We start from the raw sequence: 22649 nt of genomic DNA, 5'->3' as shown, positions 1-22649 counted from the left end.
GTCGACTAGATACATGCTTGCCGTGACAACTTCCGCGTCTTCGTCGAGCCCACTTACTCGGAAGTATTGCTCCATATCGAAGATAAAGTTATCGACCGCTTTCGAATCCCTCGCCCCATCGTAGGAACGAGGTGGAGGTGCCTTCACCTTATGGCCCCCCAAAGATTTCCCATCGTTGGCTACCGCTTTCAAGAGTGTAGCGCAAGTGTTCTCTAGCTCCTCGATCTTTCGATGGAGGTGGGCTATCTCTTCCGCCCGATCGTCGGGGATTGCATCACTGATCACTTGGATCCGGACACCCATCTCGGTCATGGCCGACTCGTAGCCACTAACGGTCTTTTTCAACTCCTCGACGCTCTCCCCCATTCGCATCACGATTGTCTCAAGTAGGGGGAGTTTCTTATCGAGCGCTTCCTCTAAGGCGTCCACTCGGTCCTCTATACTTTCGCCCATTTTCTCGATCACGATGAACAAATGCGGCTTGCAGAAACCCGTCCGAAGACCGGGCTCTGATACCAAATGTCACCGTCTGCTACTTTTGCCGGACCGTGGCGCGCACCCTTGCCTGTCTCAAGGCAGGATGCAAGCGACAAGGATCTTCGTACTAGTGAGGGATCGCCCACTAGCACGATACTCGGGTCTCGGGTCGGTGTGTGTCGGGAATCCTAGTCACGATTATCAAGTCCGGCACACGAAAGCAATAAAAGTAAGCAATACGATTATTGAAACCAAGCAACAAGCAACAACAAGCTTTTGGATGAGAAGCGGTTTTTCATTGACTAGCACCTCTCATAGAGGCAAATTTGATAGTTTGGTCCTGGTAGTAGAAAACATTGAATTTACAAGTTTAGTGTAGAATAGCGATATACCTATTTATGGAAACCTATTCTAAAACTACTAAGAAAATACTTACTACAAATGTACAAGGAAAATGAAATTACATAAGCATAAATAAATCTAAGAGTTCGAAGTGTGCGGATCGTCACACTAGGGTTAGAGGAAGAGAAACTGCCGAAAATGGGGAAATGAAATAAATCTTGCGAACCTGCGTTTTTATATCCATGCGTCGCCAGCAGCCATACTCGGTCGAGTACTGCCATACTCGGCCGAGTAGGCTCTACTCGGTCGAGATACACAATACTCGGCCGAGTAGTCCCTGCTAGGTCGAGTAAACTCTCTCGTAAAGCACCTATCCTATCCTAGACCCTCACCTATCTCTTCCTAAAGGTCCTTCCTGGTCAAAGGGTCGGTCAAAAGAGTCCTTAAATATTCTGGGTATTACAGTCTTCCTCCCTTAAAAAGAACTTCGTCCCCGAAGTTCAGCCCACACAACTCCAGCAGCGAGGTTAGTCACTTCGAAGACGATCAACACACATAAAGATGTACCAACTTTGACCATCACTTGCACCACCACATCATATTATTCAAACATGCACCAACACGACCACGAAACTATACTTTCATTCATAACATACAGCACAACGGTCTTATCACAGATTCACAGCAATACATGTTCCTAGCCCACATCAAACATGTTTCATTATACTCGATTTCGTTAACCGTACAACACAATTTTACTAGAAGCAACTCCACTATCGCCGATAACATTAGATTCTCAAGCCATCACAACGAATAACTTCTGGCAATAAAGTACACAACATGCTATCTTACTCAATTGCACTATAACCACTATGAAACTATCCACAACAATCACATAAAGCTATTCAAACAATCGTTCACAAATCTTAAAATGCCACCAAAATACTAAAAATACTGTAACATTGATATAATTGCATCATTTTGCTTTGGCGACATTACTCTTCCCCTCTTAAAGGAACTTCGTCCCCGAAGTTCACCACTAGACAACTTCCCTGTCCCTGAAACCGATACATATCACATCATATTGACATTACTCATAGACCGCAACCAACATTGATTCCTACTGACAAAACCTAATCCATGACATGACACAACTACGACCTGTATCAACAGAACATTACTGAGATTATGTAGCATACCTCCAGATATATTATTACTTACTAGCAGCAAATTCACCAATTATTTGTTATTTACTCACATAATCATGTTACAACATTATAGCCATTGTATTTTACTTATCCAATTTGACTTGCTGTAACTATAAGTAACACAAATGCCACCGAAGACGGTGTGAATTGACCCCGAAATGCATATTCGACTCGTGACAGCAACAATACCCTTTTGTCATTACATAAATATGACCCACACGATTTACATGCACACGCAATATTATCACTTTAAGCAACGCAATAGCACTTTATGTTACCCGTAGAAAATTGTTTTAACGTTCATAGCCTGACAAAATATATAAATACCTATATATAGCATGACCGCACCTCATCACATAACAATTGTTTAAGCTAAGCAACCTTACTAAGCACCTACAAAAACGTTAACATAAGAGTATCCAAAATATGATGACTCAAACAATGTTAAAGTCGAAAAATTCTTGTGACAGTAGTAATCGGTCGAGTATGAGTTATTACTCGGTCGAGTAAGCTCTACTCGGCCGAGTATAATTTTCTACTCGGCCGAGTAAGCTCTACTCGGTCGAGTATTTCTTATACTCGGTCGAGTTTCTATGGGCAGAGAGCTTTTCCAGCCACGAAATGCGATTCATCCACAAACTATCCTGCAACAAATCACGATTACCACACCGAATTTCATGTCCAAGTAAAACAAGTCACCCCGTAGTATGCTAAACAAGTAACGGCCTTAAGGCCAAGTACAGTCATCCAAATATAAAAGTGCAATCCAAAAGATAAGTATCCAACACAACCGAAACAAGTCCAGAAAATACAATGAAAAGATCAAAAGCCAGGACCCTCCTCCATCTCCTCATCACCACCTGCACCAGATGCTCCTGCTCCAAAGGTACTAGCTCCCTGATAACCTGATGCTGCTGAGAAATCCCCTCCTCCTAGCTGACTGCCGTAGTTGGCTCTCACGGTCCCGCGAGGCAGTCAAACTCGGTCTCCTCAAGTGGCCTCCAAAAGCTGGGGTCGACGCCGTAGCTATGGAAGATACCTGTGTCTAGTCCGGGTCCTCTCCACCAAACAGGTTGTACCAACTCAGTCCCTATGCCCTGATTAAGGTCCATCTCATGCATGTTGCGGAGCACCAAGGTGGTGGAGATCCGCTCAGTCAAATCACTCACCTGCATCCTAGGATCATGCACTGTGGGGTAGGGCGAGTAGTGTAACAACCCCATACTCCAAGTGCCTTACCAGGACCACTCAAGGCATGGAAGTGCTACCATCTCGGTTACCCGAGGCAATGATAATCAAATGACAGTGAAGAAACATAATTTAAATAACAAAATAGTTTAAAGTGATTACATGATCAAAACCAAAACTAAAACTGAAATACAAGATTCTCAGACGGTCTACTGCTAAAACTATCAAAACTATAAAACATCGTCTGACACAGCGGAAGACTTCTAACTGCCACGTGATGACTCATCCCAGCTATCCCATACGCGTCATATCATACCTGCTCAATAACTGCTCACCACCCCCGAATGGATCACCACAGTTTTTAAAACATTAAACGGGGTCAGTACTAATCACACAATTTATATAAACCAACAACACACTAAACAAGCAGCTCACACGGTCACACACACAATCACACCCACTCCAATCAATCTCCATCACCGACTGTCCACTGGACCAGCCCTGCCAGTGGGGGACCGCAGCCGTACCCACCAAATCCCCGCTCATCATACCGAGCGATAACCCTGTCCCATTAATGTGCACATCCCCTCCCGTGGCGGGTTCCACGGAGGGCGGAACTAGGGCGTGAAGCCACTCCCGCAAGTGACTCCACTCAGCCGAGAACGCATCTCGAGAACCAGAGACAGACAATCACAACCATTAGACAGCAATCAAAACCAACAACCGTCACAATACGAATACGATAATATTCAACAACCACAACACACCAACAACACATTATGGGACTAATGCGAGTAGGAAACCCTACCGGAACAAAGAACACAATCGGACGGTCTCAACAATTTGTATCAAAATTCCTCTTCTACGAATCCTCCTCCTAACATATAATCACATAATTACTAACAATCACAAAACTAACACAAATCCCCAATTCCCAAAATTAGGGTTTAAACAAAGTTCACTAAATACTATAAAATTGGTATGTAGATCTTACCCTTGACGCAAGAAACACTATGATGCAAAGAATAAGATGATCCGACACTCCTAGCCTTGGGGATTTGCCAACAACGCGACGAGAGAGAACTACGTAACTCCTTTTTCTTTTGAAAGGTTTAGAAAGGTTAAAAATGATGAAATAAACTGACTGAAACCTTTTATATCAAACTCGCGTTATTAGAAAAACCCGTCAAAACAACCCCTTAAAACACACTTACTCGATCGAGTAACTAACGTACTCGATCGAGTGTCGCTTACTCGATCGAGTACCAAGGCTACTCGATCGAGTACCCAACAGGTCAGAAACTATTTTAAAACGCAAAACACACTTACTCGACAGAGTAAGACCCACTCGATAGAGTACCCAGAGACTCATAAAACCGTGGTATTACAGTCTTCCCTCCTTAAAAAGAACTTCGTCCCCGAAGTTCAACCCATACCCAAAAACAAACATATTAACTCGATCAAGACACAACAACCAACTAAGAACTCAAAACAAAACCCCAACCGACCAAACATGAACTCGTAACCCCAACTCCACCAACTATTCCTACTTCCACAACATGGCTCACGATATCGTACCAATTCCATTATATCTCTCTCGATCCTAACTCCATACACTACCAACACAAACGCTGCTAGCTCCGTAAAATATCATCCACTAGATAATCCAATATCAAGATACTTATAACATCAAACGGAATACTACATTCTACCACCCTTAAAAGGAACTTCGTCCTCGAAGTTTACTTACACTCATAAACATCATCATGCCACTTTCAAAACTCTCGAACTCCTAAACATCATCATCCAACCCTTACCACTATCGAAGTATTCTCACACTCCTAAGCATCACACTACTACAAGCACGGCCATGGCCTTTTATAAGTATCATCCATAAAACAAATCCCTTCTTTACGCTACGCTAACACTCTACTTCCAATTATATTACAACATGCACCACCATGAAACTCTCTTTTATCGTATCCTACTCCTCTTAAGACAAATGTTACGTCCTCGTAACTCAGTAAAACTAAATCCTTAGCTATATCATCTCATTATCCTCATCACCACCACATGTCAAAGATAACCGCCTATAACCTCATTTCCATAACCATTCCTATTTCCAAGGCTCTCTTACTTAAACAGTTCTCATACTTCAAATCACTCTGCACTCCATCTAACCAATACCACAAAACCCTTAGCATAACCAATACTCCAACTCTTCCACACTACCGCAACACGACATACCTCTCTATATAAACTATATAAACTCCTATCGTCAAAAGCATAGCTCACGATTCACACTTGTGACGTACACTCATTCCAAATCCTCAAGTTCTTTTCTTTCATCACTGCAAAACTCATACATGACTTAACATGACACTAAATCCAAACACCCTACCCTCACTGTCCCAACGAAAGATTATGAACCACCTGCAGCTTTCAGATCATTACCACACATGTTCTACGAATCACTTACCATGACTATGTGCACCGATGTCTCATCTATAACAAGATCAAATGTACTGTAACAACTTCTGACAATTGTGTCCCATCAACAGAATATCCCTATGCCATGACAACCACGAAAACAAATACACTCTCTTTCATCTCATACTCTGCCCTCATTCTCAAACTGAAACTGGTAAGAAAGATCAGCAAACAAAACAACAGTCTACCTGTTCAACCAAAACTTACAAGGAACAGCAGCAAACAAAACAACAATCTATGTGTCCAAACTGAAACTCACAAGGAACAACAACAAACAAAACAACAACTATGTATAACTGATATGTACTTTTGAGAACTCGTATCATAATCATCTCGCCTACTCCACCACAACCGGTGACGGCATCGCAACACCGCCACCAACAGCCACACCGCAGTGCGAAAATACCCGCATCACAACACTAAGTATCGTGCCCGGATCACCACCGGAGGCACCACAACCACACCGATAGACATCACAACAGACACAATCCCATAACACTGACTCAACATAACTTCTCGGACAAGAAAAACTTACTCAAATCCACTTTACTAAATCACAATGCAACATATTATATGAATTAAACAGATAATAACCTCATGAATATCATCCCCTTACCATATCACGGAATAACATATATCATGAATACATACAAGTATAACTAGTCAAGCCAGATCAATCAAATTGTTGCTTTTTTTTAAACCTCATTCCATAGTATACCGTACCCAACATAAATTACAAAACATTCATATAACAACTTTATAATTATCACACCATACCACTCCTTGTGAGGTCAGAACCTCACACAAACATTTACACATATCATAAACCCGTAATCACAACTAACTAGTCAATCCTGATCACGTAAGTTACCACTCGATAAAGGTTACCTCTCGCTTGAGCTTAACTCGTATGCCCCTCATAACACATTCCCCCATTCGCATAACCATCACCTCATGCCGAGTATAACCATACCATTACTATTCAACTATTAACACCCGCCTCATCTAATCGCATCCTATACTTCCTTACCACCATATATTTCAATCGGGTCTCTACAAAATCAACCTCTTTAGAATGGCCATTTTTCCTATTTATCATCACTCTTGACCACTAGTGACAACATCTCAACCCTACTATCGTTCGGACATCAAGCTTCTGACACTCATCTCTAAACATCACGGTTTCTTTCCTATCTTCGGTTAACATTCCAAATAACTAACATCAAATTCACCAACAAAATTACATCAACATCATTCCCAATACTATCTTACTTGTATTGTCATCTAACTCTCCACCAAAATCTCATAGAGTGCAGATACTAAATCAACCTCTTACTCCTTTAATTCCTCGAAACTCATGATTAATCATGGTGTCCTGAAAGTTCTGTATGACCATTAACTCACTTACTCTTGGTAGTATCATACATCCCGATGATTCCTTACTTTTATATCACATAACTCCGGTGAATATTTTTTCTCAGCTTACTTTTATCCTTCTTTTCTCTTTATACTCAACAATTCCATTTAATATCTCAACTCCTTATTACTTCTACCTAACCCTTTAGTGCTCCAATTACCTTCTCATCGCTCCAAAACTCAAATCTCATTATTTCATATCGATATCATCTCACTCTTCCTTACCATGGATCTTCTCTTATTGTGCTATCACTCACACTTACCACTAGTCAATCTACACGGTCAGTCCACTCCATCTCATTTTTTTTTTCAATCCCAAACTCATTTCATACTGTTAACTGCCCAAGAAATCACACATTAGTTCCACCTCTTGATAAACCAAATTCCCAAACTCACTCGCTATCTGCAAACCCACATCGCCGCATAACTCAATCTAAGCTCTTTATACCCCATTTCTTTCCATATACCTATAACGACCTTTCCATTACATATATTCTTAACCAACTGAGTGATAACCACCTTCTTTCATAATCCTTAAACATCCAAAGTTACCACCATATGTGTCTCTCATTTCAATCTTTCATTCTCACGTTCCCTAAACTTACATCACCCTTTGTCCACATTCACTCACTTTTATCTTACTCAACACACAATCATATCACTCATCCCGTCTCACAAAACATGCTCTATGCCTCAATTAAGCCTTGGCAATCTTCCTTTTCTTTTTCCTCTATCTATCACAACCACATATAGCTCATCTCCTCCCACCAAACTCATACTCACCATAAGGTGCCACTCACCACCCCATAAGGTTGGGTAACTTACGTATCAAGACCAACATACATGTAAAACAATGCATAAAGAAGCAAAATAACAACTTTGAATTAAACATAATATGCAACAAATTCAAAAGATAAGCATATGACCCGAATCATGGGTCACTAGATCGAGTACTGGCCACTCGATCGAGTAAGGGACTTACTCGATCGAGTAGGTGAAGGTCATAAGCACGTAGAAAAAATCACCAGGGCTACTCGATCGAGTAACTAACGTACTCGATCGAGTGCCGCCTACTCGATCGAGTACCTAGGCTACTCGATCGAGTACCTTACACAATTCTCAGCATTGTCCAGTTTTCGTAAAACAGTCATAACTCACTCATTTCTTGGTCGTTTTGGGCGTGTGACCTATCATTAGAATCGTAAAAGAACAAGCTATCACCTCCAATTGGAATCACATCAAGATTGTTTATACATATCAAGTTATAACAGTTTAAAGACAACCTCTTTATAATCGAAAAACACAACTACTTGATTTTACTTCCAAACAACTTAAACGACAACAAGGTAAAAAAAAACAACCCAATACTCATAAAACCAGTAGTCCCAATCACATGTTACTATTTTCGAAAGCAAAACAACAACATTCATCATGCACATAATTTATTTAACTTGTCAATCATGACTTACCCACATGCTTTTATTCTATCACTTTTCGTAAACAAAACATACTCATACATTACAAATCATATTTCCATGTTACTAATACAACAATATTACAAATACATTTCGTCACCTAAACATATTCATAATCACAAAATTCATATTCTCATGCAATTGCCACTCCACCTTTTCCAATCAATTCATCCATTTCCACCACACTCTTCATACAACATATACATATGAACAATAGTAGACATGTATAAGAAATCATTATACAAAATTACACAAATAAAATTATGTATAATCATATCACATATGAACCACTTCCTTTTTCCACCACATTACTCATCATTCTCATACAATTTTCTAACAATTCCAACCAACATTGTAAACCAACTATCATGCGACATGCTTTCAACCAACAACATATGAAATCACATCATCACCATCTTTTCTACGCATTCCCCATTATCCACATACGTACATCCACTGATTCATGTCACACATCACTATATAGATACACAATTCACAAGATAAACACATAGCGATCCCGACAAATATCCCATGGTGACCGGTTCAAAATTGTAGGGCGAGTTCGCGACTTAGGACGTCTCCCAAGCCTTTGCATTAGCTCCTACAACTTCTACCCTGGGTTCATTTTAATTAGACTCCCTAGGTTCATTAGATTCATTGGTTACAGGTTTCAGGATCGTCGCTCTGATACCATTTTGTAACACCCCCATACTCCAAGTGCCTTACCAGGACCACTCAAGGCATGGAAGTGCTACCATCTTGGTTACCCGAGGCAATAATAATCAAATGACAGTGAAGAAACATAATTTAAATAACAAAATAGTTTAAAGTGATTACATGATCAAAACCAAAATCAAAACTGAAATACAAGATTCTCAGACGGTCTACTGCTAAAACTATCAAAACTATAAAACATCGTCTGACACAGCGGAATACTTCTAACTGCCACGTGATGACTCATCCCAGCTGTGACACCCTCATTTTTAGCGTTAAATAAACACGTAAATTCCACAGAAAAACTGACAGGATATGTTTGTAATTGGTTCAACTAGATAAAACCTGTAATTTTTTAAAACTTTTCTAAACCATTCACAAACATTTCCAAATGAAGAGTGCCAAAACCTGCAAATACTAACAAACTAATTTACATAACATAGCTAAAGTCGCGAGAATATAGTGATACAAACCAAAGTAAAAGAGGGAGACATATGTCCCTCCAAAATATAAATACAACCATAAGTTTAAAGGTTTTCTACAAAATATAATCAAACTAGGTCCAAGGTTCTTTTGCTCACTAGCTCGTCCGTGTACCCCATCTAATCATCATGAACCTGTCAATCGCATTTTATACAAACACGAAAGCCACAATTCAGTGGGGAGTAACTTCGAGTCCTCCCAGCCACGAAATGTCATATTTAATGTAACATGTAAACAACATGATAAATAATTTAATTATCAAGTATTCTAACCTATGAACACTAAACTGACCAATTTAAGCTATCATGTGAAACATATAACAAACAGTAATCCAAACTTTATCAATTGTAACCGGCTTACATCTCGCCTATTACAATTCATAAAATCACCATACAAGAAAGGACAATATATCAAAGACAGGCATAAGTTCTTAGCACGGTCAATAGTCACTCTGTAACTCGAGTCTATACCACGAGGTAGGGAAGGTAATCGAACCGGTATCCTGGCTCAGAGGTTCTATCAAAACATGGCCAAGACACAACACAACCCTAGTCCTAAATCTGCGCAGACCTAGACATGCGGATACACACCACCGCACCCAAGACCCACAATTTTTTTAAAACAAAGTGAGTACCCTAAGGAGTCCACCAAAGGGTTGGCTAGTACTTAAGCTGACCACTTACTCTCAAAATAAGTAACGAGGTCATGCCCCAACTTGGATATAAACCCACCAAGTCAGGAACACAAAGGCTATTAAGCAGTGAACATACACTCGTCAAAGACTATAGAGACCTATCTATGACAAACACAACAACCTGCAAGAAGTATTCAATACCAATTCCTTTTCAAGCAATATTAACAATATTAAAGGTTTCAGGGAATCTAAGGCCGTTTCTACAATATAAGAAGCCATTCAAATCAACCAACAACACATGTGAAATAAAAACATAATAAATGGCCTAAAACAAGAATAAGGCCGATTATCCAATTCATACAAAATTTCATCCAACCGAATTTTTACCCGCAACCTGACCTGCGACAGTGCACGGGTTAAATTGCGGTGACCAATCACACAATTGATCGACATCGATTGATCAAAGGGACTAAGGGCTCGATTTTGGCATAATCATCCAAACATTACAATTATCGCTATAAAATTCATTTTAAGCAATAACATTACAATTTCATATCATAACTTATCCTAACATGTGCAAACTACCAATATAAGCATAATTTTACCAACCTCATTATATTTACTATTAACATTATTCATTTCAAAAGTTTACCCATATGTTACTTATACTAACTATAACATTAGTGAACCTAAAACGACGAACAACGCATGAAAAATCGCGAAAACAAGCAACGGGCTGACTTGGGCCAACCAGGTCGCGTGGCTCGCACGAACTGCTGGGCTTCTTTGGGCCGCCACCCCTAATTCTCCGTTTCTCCGTTTTTGTTCAATTTAACACCGTTTTAAGCATCAATTAATCATTCCCATTTCATTTTCATACTAATATGTGAACTTAAACATACAAAAGACATGAATTTAACCCATATCTTCATGTGATATAAACTACTCAAATAAAAATCACAAAATCATACAAGAAAACAAGGAATGTGACATTAATTCGTCGAGTATCTCGAAATATGTTACCTTTAGCAACAAAATGAGCAACTAGCACCTTGAACACCAAACCCTAATATGCAAGCTAGCCCCTATCTTCAACTATATACGAGTCTCCAAACTCGTCTTCTAAATCCTCACCTAAATAAACAATAAAAACACAATTATAAGCACTAAAACCGAAATTATGCCCAAAATCATCTTAAATCGACATAATGAAAACTGAAATTAAAACATACTAGGATGTAGATCTTGAAGAGAGGATTCCGAAAATATAAATTTTGAAAATGTTTTTATGATTTTTTAATGGTTTTAACATTAATGAGTGTTAAATCTCGTTATTGGAGACGTCCCAATAATGGGTTTTCTCATTTATTGGTGTAGAAATATTTTTATATTTTGATATGAAATGGGGTTGTTCTTGTCTGATCAACAAGAGTATCACCATTTCATTGAAAAGATATAATCCATGTGATATAAACTACTCAAATAAAAATCACAAAATCATACAAGAAAACAAGGAATGTGACATTAATTCGTCGAGTAACTCGAAATATGTTACCTTTAGCAACAAAATGATCAACTAGCACCTTGAACACCAAACCCTAATATGCAAGCTAGCCCCTATGTTCAACTATATACGAGTCTCCAAACTCGTCTTCTAAATCCTCACCTAAATAAACAATAAAAACACAATTATAAGCACTAAAACCGAAATTATGCCCAAAATCATCTTAAATCGACATAATGAAAACTGAAATTAAAACATACTAGGATGTAGATCTTGAAGAGAGGATTCCGAAAATATAAATTTTGCGAAAATCGGACTAGAAACGAAGAAGTTATGATGAAATTACGATAAAAAGATTATTTGATCTCTTTTTTTTTTGTGGATTTCGGTCAAGAGGCACAAAAGAAGAACAAAAGAAGTCCTAGGAAGAAATGGGAATGATTAATTTATGCTTAAAACGGTGTTAAATTGAACAAAAACGGAGAAACGGAGAATTAGGGGTGGCGGCCGGCCAAAGCCCAAAGAGCCGGCGAGTCGTGCGGGCCACGGCAGCCCTGAGTTGGCCCGGGTCAGCCTGTTGCTTGTTTTCGCGATTTTTCATGCGTTGTTCGTCGTTTTAGGTTCACTAATGTTATAGTTAATATAAGTAACATATGGGTAAACTTTTGAAATGAATAATGTTAATAGTAAATATAATGAGGTTGGTAAAATTATGCTTATATTGGTAGTTTGCACATGTTAGGATAAGTTATGATATGAAATTGTAATGAATAGGCCTGAAATGAATTTTATAGCGATTTTACATCGAAATAACCTTTTATTAAAGAAAAGGTTCAAATATAGTTTAAATTACTTTTAAACATTTCCAAACTATCAAAAATAATTATATTACTTCAAAATTAAATAAAATTATATTTTATCGAATTATTATTATTTCAAATAAATTAATATTAAATTAAAGTTGATTTAAAATATTACTTTTAAAATATAATAACGGTCCAAATTTACGGGGTGTTACACCAGCTATCCCATACGCGTCATATCATACCTGCTCAATAACTGCTCACCACCCCCGAATGGATCACCACAGTTTTTAAAACATTAAACGGGGTCAGTACTAATCACACAATTTATATAAACCAACAACACACTAAACAAGCAGCTCACACGGTCACACACACAATCACACCCACTCCAATCAATCTCCGTCATCGACTGTCCACTGGACCAGCCCTGCCAGTGGGGGACCGCAGCCGTACCCACCAAATCCCCGCTCATCATACCGAGCGATAACTCTGTCCCATTAATGTGCACATCCCCTCCCGTGGCGGGTTCCACGGAGGGCGGAACTAGGGTGTGAAGCCACTCCCGCAAGTGACTCCACTCAGCCGAGAACGCATCTCGAGAACCAGAGACAGACAATCACAACCATTAGACAGCAATCAAAACCAACAACCGTCAAAATACGAATACGTTAATATTCAACAACCACAACACACCAACAACACATTATGGGACTAATACTGAGTAGGGAAACCCTACCTGGAACAGCAACACAATCAGACGGTCTCAACAGCTGTATCAAAATTCCTCTTCTACGAATCCTCCTCCTAACATATAATCACATAATTACTAACAATCACAAAACTAACACAAATCCCCAATTCTCAAAATTAGGGTTTAAACAAAGTTAACTAAAATACTATAAAATTGGTATGTAGATCTTACCCTTGACGCAAGGAACACTATGATGCAAAGAACAAGATGATCCGACACTCCTAGCCTTGGGGATTTGTCAACAACGCGACGAGAGAGAACTACGTAACTCCTTTTTCTTTTGAAAGGTTTAGAAAGGTTAAAAATGATGAAATAAACTGACGGAAACCTTTTATATCAAACTCGCGTTATTAGCAAAACCCGTCAAAACAACCCCGTAAAACACACTTACTCGATCGAGTAACTAACGTACTCGATCGAGTGCCGCTTACTCGATCGAGTACCAAGGCTACTCGATCAAGTACCCAACAGGTCAGAAACTATTTTAAAACGCAAAACACACTTACTCGACAGAGTACCTAGAGACTCATAAAACCGTGGTATTACAAGTAGTGCTGGGGATAGAAGTTAGGGGCGGAGTAAGAGGGCTCAGTCTCGACCGGGTCCGCCCTAGGCTGCCTAACCCTACGACGCTCACGAGGTGGGGGAGGTGACTGCTGTCCCTTAGACACGGTGGTAGGCTTAGGTAGGTCCAGTAGAAAAGTGGGCTCTATCAAGTAGGACTGGGGCTCAGGTCTAAGCACACCACCTACCGGCTCCCACTCAGCTAAGTGGTCAACAACATGAAGATGTGCAGGGTCGGGAAGTACCATCCACATCGATCCTCTCACTCTCCAGGCATAAGACCCATCAGCCATCTTCCTCAACCACCTGTTTTGACACCAATACTTGGCGTTCATGGTAGGCACAGTCTCAACATACTCATCCCCCGAGGGAGGTGGGGCCTCAAAATCAGTCAGGCGCTGAGCAAGGCGGGTCACTATGGCCCCACAAGCAATGTGACGGTTCGGGGACCGTGACATGTGGTCCAAACTAGCACAGACCACTCCTGGAGCGCTATAGTAGAAAGGTTTCTTACGGTGCAGGTTAAGGTAGGACATCAACACTATAACCTCATGAGAATTAAGCTTGCTCACATCATCTCTCGCGTATAACAAACAGGTCATCATCCTCAGGAACATACGGAGGGACACATGCTGAACATCATTAATCAACATAGCACTGGCACTAGAGGCAGGTCGACCAGTCAAGTAAGGAAGGTAGAGAGGTGCACCACTGTTCTTAGCCACATCACTAAGGTATCCCATCCCCTCAGCCTCTAAACCCAGGTGGCCAGCAAACTCATCAAATGTCAGTTCGTGATCCTCATTCATGAGGCGGAAGGAGACGGTCTTCTCCTTCGCATCATAAACGAAAGAGCTCAAAAACTCTAAGGTCAAGTGAGGGTAGGACTTCTTCCTCAGATGATACAACCCCTCCATTCACAAGGTCTTAAAGATATGGGTTATGTCTCCCTTAATTCCCAAGGTCTCCAAAATCTCGGGGTTCACACACCGAGTGGGTCGGAAAGGGCGATTCATTAAGGCTATGAAAGCCTTACGCTGCTTAAAATCAGAAAAGATTACCAATGGATATGCTTCCACCGGTGGAACAACAGGCTCTTGGCTTGACTGACCCGTCTCAAATTGGGCATTAGCACGGGTCCTCTTGTTTGCTACACCTCTGGTTTTCGCCATACTGAAAAAAGATAGGTTTTTAACAAGGATACTTTACACCAAATTTTGCCATAGATGGACTGTTTTTCTGATTGTATACAAATTTGAGACGAACTTTTAAGACGAAATTTTCTCACCAAAACACCAAGTATTTTACTCAAAGACGTCATCCTCAACATCCAGGGCTTTGAAATAGCATGTTAAAACAAGCAAAAGACTGAAATTTTTCGATTTAAGCAAACCCTAGAAAATTCAAAAAGCAATTTAACCCATTAAATTGTTCTAGTGACGGCATAGACGATGTTTATAAGCATGTAAATCCAAAGAATCAGAAGAAAAAGCTTGATTTCAGTTAAGCATGATGGGGATTTGAAGTTTGAACAACAACATACCACAACTTTAAGAACAAAGGAATAAATTGATTTAAAACCTTACCTTGAAGGAACTTTTGGCAAGAAAGGAACAATTAACCACCAAGAAATCACCCAAGAGCTTGAGAGATAAGAGATATGGAGGTTTAGAGAGAAGAAGAAAGAAGTGTTGGAGGCGGAAATGAGAAAAAGAGGAGGCGTTATAGGGTTTTTGAATAACCCAGATGAGTCTCGATAAAACCGTACTCGGTCCAGTATTGGGCTTACTCGGCCGAGTATGGACTACTCCGTCGAGTATTCTGAATACTCGGTCGAGTACTCGGAAACAGTAGCAATTCTAATCTGACAAGAATGGACACTCGGTCGAGCACCACTATACTCGGCCGAGTGGGGACTACTCGGTCGAGTATGCGTTTTTACTCGGTCGAGTATCAAAGAGCAGGAACGAAATTTCGAATTGTAATGCACCTACAAAACAAGTAATATTTTTCGGAGTTCCGTGCAATCGGGCTCGTCACTGTTAGAGCTTACTTCTACCACGTAAACACGCATCAACACGAACTATGCATATCCATTACTAATCCAATCAACGTTTCCACCCACATTCCTCGCTCCACTGCCCCCACAATTACATCACAGCCCGTATGTATAATTCAACTAGTCACTACACCTGCAAGGATTAATCTTTATAGCCACAACATTACACATTCCACAATTCATCTTATACTCACATTAAGCAAGACATTCGTAAAACATTAACCATTGTATGATTCCACCATTATTAAACAGATAATTCAACTTAACCTTGCCATACGCAACAGAATTTCACATTACATCACTCACAATTTCTGGTCACATTTCAGCAATTCTAATCACCAATTCAAGACTTTTCCAATACCATAGTCACTACATGAAAAATTCACATTGATGCACATTTCTTAATTCACAGACGCACACGACAACAATCCTCACGCAACAACTCCTATCAACTACCCTTTCCCCGTGACTGGCTTAAGCACGATGGGGCCGTGATTTTGAAATGAGGGCGCCTAGTCACCAAAAATTAAGCATCGGCTGGGGCTCCTAACGCGTATACACCAGGTTAATTTTAATTTGACACCCTATATTCATTTGATTCATTGGTTCAGGTTCCAAAATCGTCGGCTCTGATACCACTTTGTAACACCCCCGCACACCAGGATGCCTTACCAAGGACCATCCCAATGTATGAAGGTGTTACCATCTCGGTTTCCTGAGGTAGTAGATCAAATAGACAATAAAAGAACATTTACATGTTAGTACTTTAACTCTTTACAACCAAATACAAAACTGATTACAAGCGATGACAAAGGCTACTATAAACTCATGCCTCTGCAATTCTAGACCGGTAGCGTGATGACTCTATTCCCTCCATGCCCAGCAGCAACAGACCGACTGTACCTGCTAAGCCAACTGCTCACCATCCCCGAATGGATCACCACAGTTTTGAAAACACAACACGGGGTCAGTACTGCACAATTAAAATAAGACGGATATGATAAGTAACCAGCTGATCATCCACCATCTCCGGTCTACCGAGCTCACACAGTAACTGACTACACCCCGAAGGGTGTAGCCCTGCCAAATTACCCATCGCAACAGGTAATCCTCGCCGCCAGTGGGGGACCGCAGCCAATCCCCACCTAAATCCGCTCATCAACAAGCGATAACCTTGTCCCTTAATGTGCACATCCCCTCCCGTGACGGGTTCCACGAAGGGCGAACTAGGGCGTGAAGCCACTCCCGCAAGTGACTCCACCACAATCATCACAACACCACAACATCACAACCACCACCACAACCCCAACACTCCGATGATCAGCAGATAACAGTAAATACAAAACAATCACATCTTAATTCAATTAACAGAACTAATTAGGAAAACCCTACCTTAACGCCAACCATGAAAATGCATCCACACATAGCCAAGCAAGACTCCGAGATGAATCCTACAACGATGACCACATCCTATTATACAACTACTTCCAAAAATCTACTGAAGAAAACCACAAAACAACAACTTACCTAATGACGCGGACCGACGGTGACACGAACGACGACCACGCACAAGTCCTTCCTATGCAAACCCCGTCTTTCCCATGGTTGAGGTGTAGGCTACATGTATGAGAGTGTGTGAAGGTAGAGGTGATTGGTGAGAGAGGGGTAGGCTAGGGTTAGAGGAAGAGAAACTGTCGAAAATGGGGTAATGAAATAAATCTTGCGAACCTGCGTTTTTATATCCACGCGTCGCCAGCAGCCATACTCGGTCGAGTACTGCCATACTCGGCCGAGTAGGCTCTACTCAGTCGAGTATACACAATACTCGGCCGAGTAGTCCCTCTAGGTTGAGTAAACTCTCTCGTAAAACACCTATCCTAACCTAGACCCTCACCTATCTCTTCCTAAAGGTCCTTCCTGGTCAAAGGGTCGATCAAAAGAGTCCTTAAATATCCTGGGTATTACACTGGATTTGTAATAGCATTTAGGTATGGACAGACTTATTTGTTTTGGAATGATTAGTGTGATGGCTTAACTAATCGAAGAAATTATGTACTCATCAACGAGTAAATGATATAATGTTCAAAAGCGTGAGTTTGTTGGGATTATCGTCTTGATCTTGTGACTAAGAACTTGAGGTAGAACACTAATATTTGAAGATAGTATGTCCAAGAGACAAGAATGGCAAATGGCAGTGATTCACATTTAAAGTGAATAATTAGTAAAGTTGGATAATAACGAGAAAAGGTGGTAGAAGAACGTAATGGTTTGCTTAAGAGTGATCTAGTGATTTGAAATTGACGTTTCTTTATCACAAGGAGATTTGTTATCAATATTTGGGTCAACTAGAATATTGTGATTGTAGATGTTATGGAGATTATGATATTAAGAACTCTTATTTGTGTATTGGTATTGGTATTGTCTTGTAATAAGTTTTCAGTTCGTATTATATTCGTGTTGTCGCCTCCTTTAACTGAGCAAACCATTTTGTAAAGATAAAATTAGTTCATTTATTTTATCATTGGAAGTATTAAACTAAAGAATTTTCATTTTCCATTACTTTTGTTCAATATTTAAATTGCTAGAGACTACTTATATTGAGGTTGTGTTTGTTACTCGTCTGACTTGTTTGTCCCTTTTGGGCTACCTGACATGGGGTAGATCTTTTGTCTTCTGGTTTATTTTCAGGTGACTCCCGTTGCTATTCAAATGTTTTAAGTCAAGAATTTATCTAAAGACTTTGTAAAAGTTTTATTTCATTTTATATCATTTTGATTTATTAAAGATTTTGTAATAAGAGACTTTTTATATTGATTATAATATTCCTATATTTTGGCCAATTTTATATGTAAAGATTGGTTTTAATTTAGCCTAAAAATAAGGGGTGTTACAATTTATGCTGAATTGAAAATTCAATTAACGATAAAAAGAGCATATTGTACTTGAAAATCAAACCTCAAGAGTTATTTACTATGTGAAAAACTTAGTTGGGTACTAAGTGCAAAATGACATAGTTTAAGGTTATTACGTGAATTTTCCGTTGTAGTTATAGATAAATGAACGGAAAATGCACGCGGTGCCCTTGAACTTTGATGTTTTGCCCAAATAGGCAAATACCCAATTTTTTATCCGGAAAACTTTAAGAGGCTATAACTCGTGTTTACGAGCTCAGAAATTGACGATTTTTTTTTCAAATTGATTATCTTTTCGAGAGCTACGACTTGAAAAAAAATTGTCGAGTTTGAAATTTGTGACCAAGAGATGTGGTCACTCAAAGTTTGTTCGGTAAAAAAACTTTGACTTACAAAAACTCCTAGCCACGGGATCCAAATATGACAATTTTTTTTTTTAAAATTGTAGTTCTCGAAAAGATAATCAATTTAAAAAAAAATATTGTTAATTTCTAACCTCGTAGAACCTCTTAAAATTTTCAAAACAAAAAATTAAATATTTCAGACAAATCATCAAAGTTCAAGATTTCCGTGTACATTTTCCCGTAAATAAATGAACGAGAAGAGTGGACACTATCACGGATCACAAATTCTTGTTTGTGACGGCACATATCCGTCACTCTTGAGTGACGAATACCATTTTACTTCACAAAGTACCCACTTTTTCTCTCTCTGCAACACTATTCATGTGGTACCCTTTCTCCACTAACCCATTTTATTACCATTTTATCTCACAAAATATCCGCCACAAATGATAACCCGTCACAAGGAAGACCAATTAATCACGCATATACATGTTTGTCATAGTTTAAGGTTACTACGTGAAGCCCGCAACTTTGTCCACGTCGTTACCGCGATCGGTGACTCGGTGAGTGCGTTATTAGAAATAAAACAAAGCAAAAAGTCAAAGATAGAAAGGGACTGATAAAATTGATACTCCGTAGTTTGTGATTTGGGAAGCAGGTAACTAATTTGGGAAGATGAAGATAATTGAAAGTTGGGTAAGAAAGCACAAATATGAATACAATGGAGCAATCCGTCATCCTTTTATTCATAAAATCCGTGATGCTACTGTTCAAACTTCCTCTTTCAAACGCTGGCTGGTTTGTTTCTATTTTTTCCCTTTCTCATTCTACTTCTCTATTTTTAATCTTACCACTGATTTTTATTGCTGATCATTGCAATCGTTTGCGGTGTAAATTTGTGTTGGGTTACTCGATTAAGATTGTTTCATCACTGGGTTTAATTTTGGTTTTGTAATTACTCCCCCCGCCATGGTCATTTATTTACCTTTTGCTTTTTTCACAAATATTAAGGAAATGGTAGGGGACCATTTGAGGGTGTTGGTGGACAATAATGAAATTGGTGATCAAATAACCCATTAGAGACATACCTAATATAGAAAGGTAAACAAATGAACGATACACCCTAAAATGGAAATGGTAAATAAATGATCAGGACGGAGGGAGTAGTATTTAGTAGGTGGGGGGTTGGGATGTGCTCCAGGTCTAGCAATACACAGAGAGCGGAAGATTCAAACATACGACCTATTATTGTTTTTGCTTCGAGGGAGTAGATACCTATCTAGCTAATTTGACAGCTGATTTCAATTTTGGAAAATATCATGCTACCATTCTAAGCATGTATAACTGTAAGTGTGTGTACTTTACAGGGTCAAGATTACTTATTTGTCAGGAATTTCATTCCTTTTGTGGCGAGTGTCCTCATAAAATGCTCCAAAGAGTCGAATAATGATAGTGATATGGATGTTATTCTGGCTGGTATGGCTTCTCTCAATGACGAAATTGCGTGGTTTAAGAAAGAAGCTGAGAAATGGGATGTCCAGCTTACTGGCATCACTCCGCAGAAAACCAACCAGAATTACAGCAGGTAACAAATTAGTCAAGCTGTTCAGTTGACGGATTTTCTCTCTTGATTTTAAACACTGTGACTTCGGAATGGCTGATAATGAAGTTGACATTCTTTGACGGTCTTATCACGATACAGTTACTAGCACTGTAGCACATCACATTTTTCATACTCTTCAACCTTTTGTGTCCTGAAGTCGAGTACAGCAATGTAATAGAGTCGTCAAGAGCAACCTTTGGTCTGATGAACTGCTTTCCTAGATTAGTCTTCATAAGTTTAATTGTTCTCATCTTTAACCATGAGAAAAACATATTCCGTATTTTTATTCGACTGTGTATATCTCAACTCATATATATTTAGTAGTCATAACAACTCATATCAATGTTAGGAACGAAATTTCTGTTCGTAGTCTTGTACTCCGTATATATTGTTGTCATAACAACTTTCAAGTCTCAAGCTCACGTATTTACTTAATACTTCAGTTTTCTGGAAAGCCTGATGCAACCAAATGTCAATTATGCGGTAGCAATCACGGCCTTTTGGGCAATAGAAGCTGTCTACCAACAGAGCTTTGCTTACTGCCTCGAAGATGATGCTAAAACTCCTGCAGAGTTGAGAGGGGCGTGTGAGAGATGGGGGAATGAGGGTTTTGGCCAGTACTGTAACTCCCTGAAAGAGATTGCTGAACGAAGGCTAGCGGAGGTATCAGAAGACGTGCAAGCCAAAGCTGAAGCAACCTTTTTGCGTGTTCTTGAGGAAGAAGTTCAGTTTTGGAACATGAGTGAAGGACGGCTGCCTTCAGAACAGAACTGACCGTTTTCTTAATGGGACATGAATGTGTATCAATGTATGTCTGTCTGTCTAGGTTTGTTTTCTTAATGGGCATGACTGTATAGTATGTATGTCAAGTGTTCCGGAGTGTCTGTGACTGTAGGACATCAGGCTTGTTTTCTTAATGGGACATGAATGTGTAATAATGTACCTATGTTGCGGTTTTGGAATGTCTGTAACTCTTAGGTGTATATGAGTTTGTGCTGACAACCTTAACTCTCGAACATAGTCGTCATGTGTGATCCTCAAGGCCAATTTAGAATGCCACAATATACGAATCTAATGAATCTTGTTAAGCAGCATCGGAAAAGGTGTTCATCGGATGTAGCAATGACAATTAATACTAGAAGGTAGGACTACGGAGTACCTAATGTTAACATTAGTTTACTTTGCAGATGTAACTCATTTTGACATAGCCATTTGAAATGGTCTCAACATATTGAATTTAAAGGGTACTATCCATGCCGAGAGTGACTCATCCATTACAATGGCATGATCGAATAGACTAAAGCTTATTAGATGGGATCCTACTAGAATGTTATCAGTGACAGATCTAAAGGGTTAGTGGAGACACTTGCCTCCTTGGATAATGAAAATTTCGAATATTTTGGTTTAAATTTTCTAATTTTTGAGATTAGGGGGTTCAAACTTGGAGCATATTGTCCACAATACTTTCCTTTTTTTTTTTTGGAATAAACATAACACCTTCTTTAGTTCTTTTCAACCACTTGCCAAAGACGTTTTCGATAAAGATGATCCGAGATTAAGGGACTAATGAAAACCGCGAAAGTGATAATTAGGCTCATAACTTTAGCCAATTGTGAGAGTAGGTTCCATAACTTACAAATGTAGTAATTATGCCTCATAACTTTGGTAAAAAGTGAAAT

General features: G+C 39.5%; 1 protein-coding gene across 1 annotated transcript; it reads left to right on the top strand.

Annotated features, from left to right (window-relative positions):
- The first annotated feature begins 19842 nt into the window (after positions 1–19842).
- LOC141657167 (putative bifunctional TENA-E protein) lies at positions 19843–21953 on the top strand. Its single transcript, XM_074464311.1, has 3 exons — positions 19843–20165; positions 20735–20952; positions 21414–21953. The coding sequence occupies exons 1-3, from the start codon at positions 20043–20045 to the stop codon at positions 21742–21744; spliced, it is 672 nt and encodes a 223-aa protein (XP_074320412.1). The 5' UTR covers positions 19843–20042; the 3' UTR covers positions 21745–21953.
- The last annotated feature ends 696 nt before the right edge of the window (positions 21954–22649 follow it).

This window comes from Silene latifolia, chromosome 5 (genome assembly GCF_048544455.1).
Source record: "Silene latifolia isolate original U9 population chromosome 5, ASM4854445v1, whole genome shotgun sequence".
Lineage (NCBI taxonomy): Eukaryota > Viridiplantae > Streptophyta > Magnoliopsida > Caryophyllales > Caryophyllaceae > Silene > Silene latifolia.
The sequence above is the reverse complement of the archived record's forward strand: the minus strand, read 5'-3'. Positions and strand labels throughout refer to the sequence as shown.

Bases quoted from the DNA above. Each gene is read 5' to 3' on its own strand.
- LOC141657167 (XM_074464311.1), top strand. From the start codon at position 20,043: ATGAAGATAATTGAAAGTTGGGTAAGAAAGCACAAATATGAATACAAT. The intron at 20,166-20,734 runs GTTTGTTTCTAT...TGTACTTTACAG, and splicing joins CCTCTTTCAAACGCTGGCTG to GGTCAAGATTACTTATTTGT. The intron at 20,953-21,413 runs GTAACAAATTAG...TTAATACTTCAG, and splicing joins ACCAACCAGAATTACAGCAG to TTTTCTGGAAAGCCTGATGC.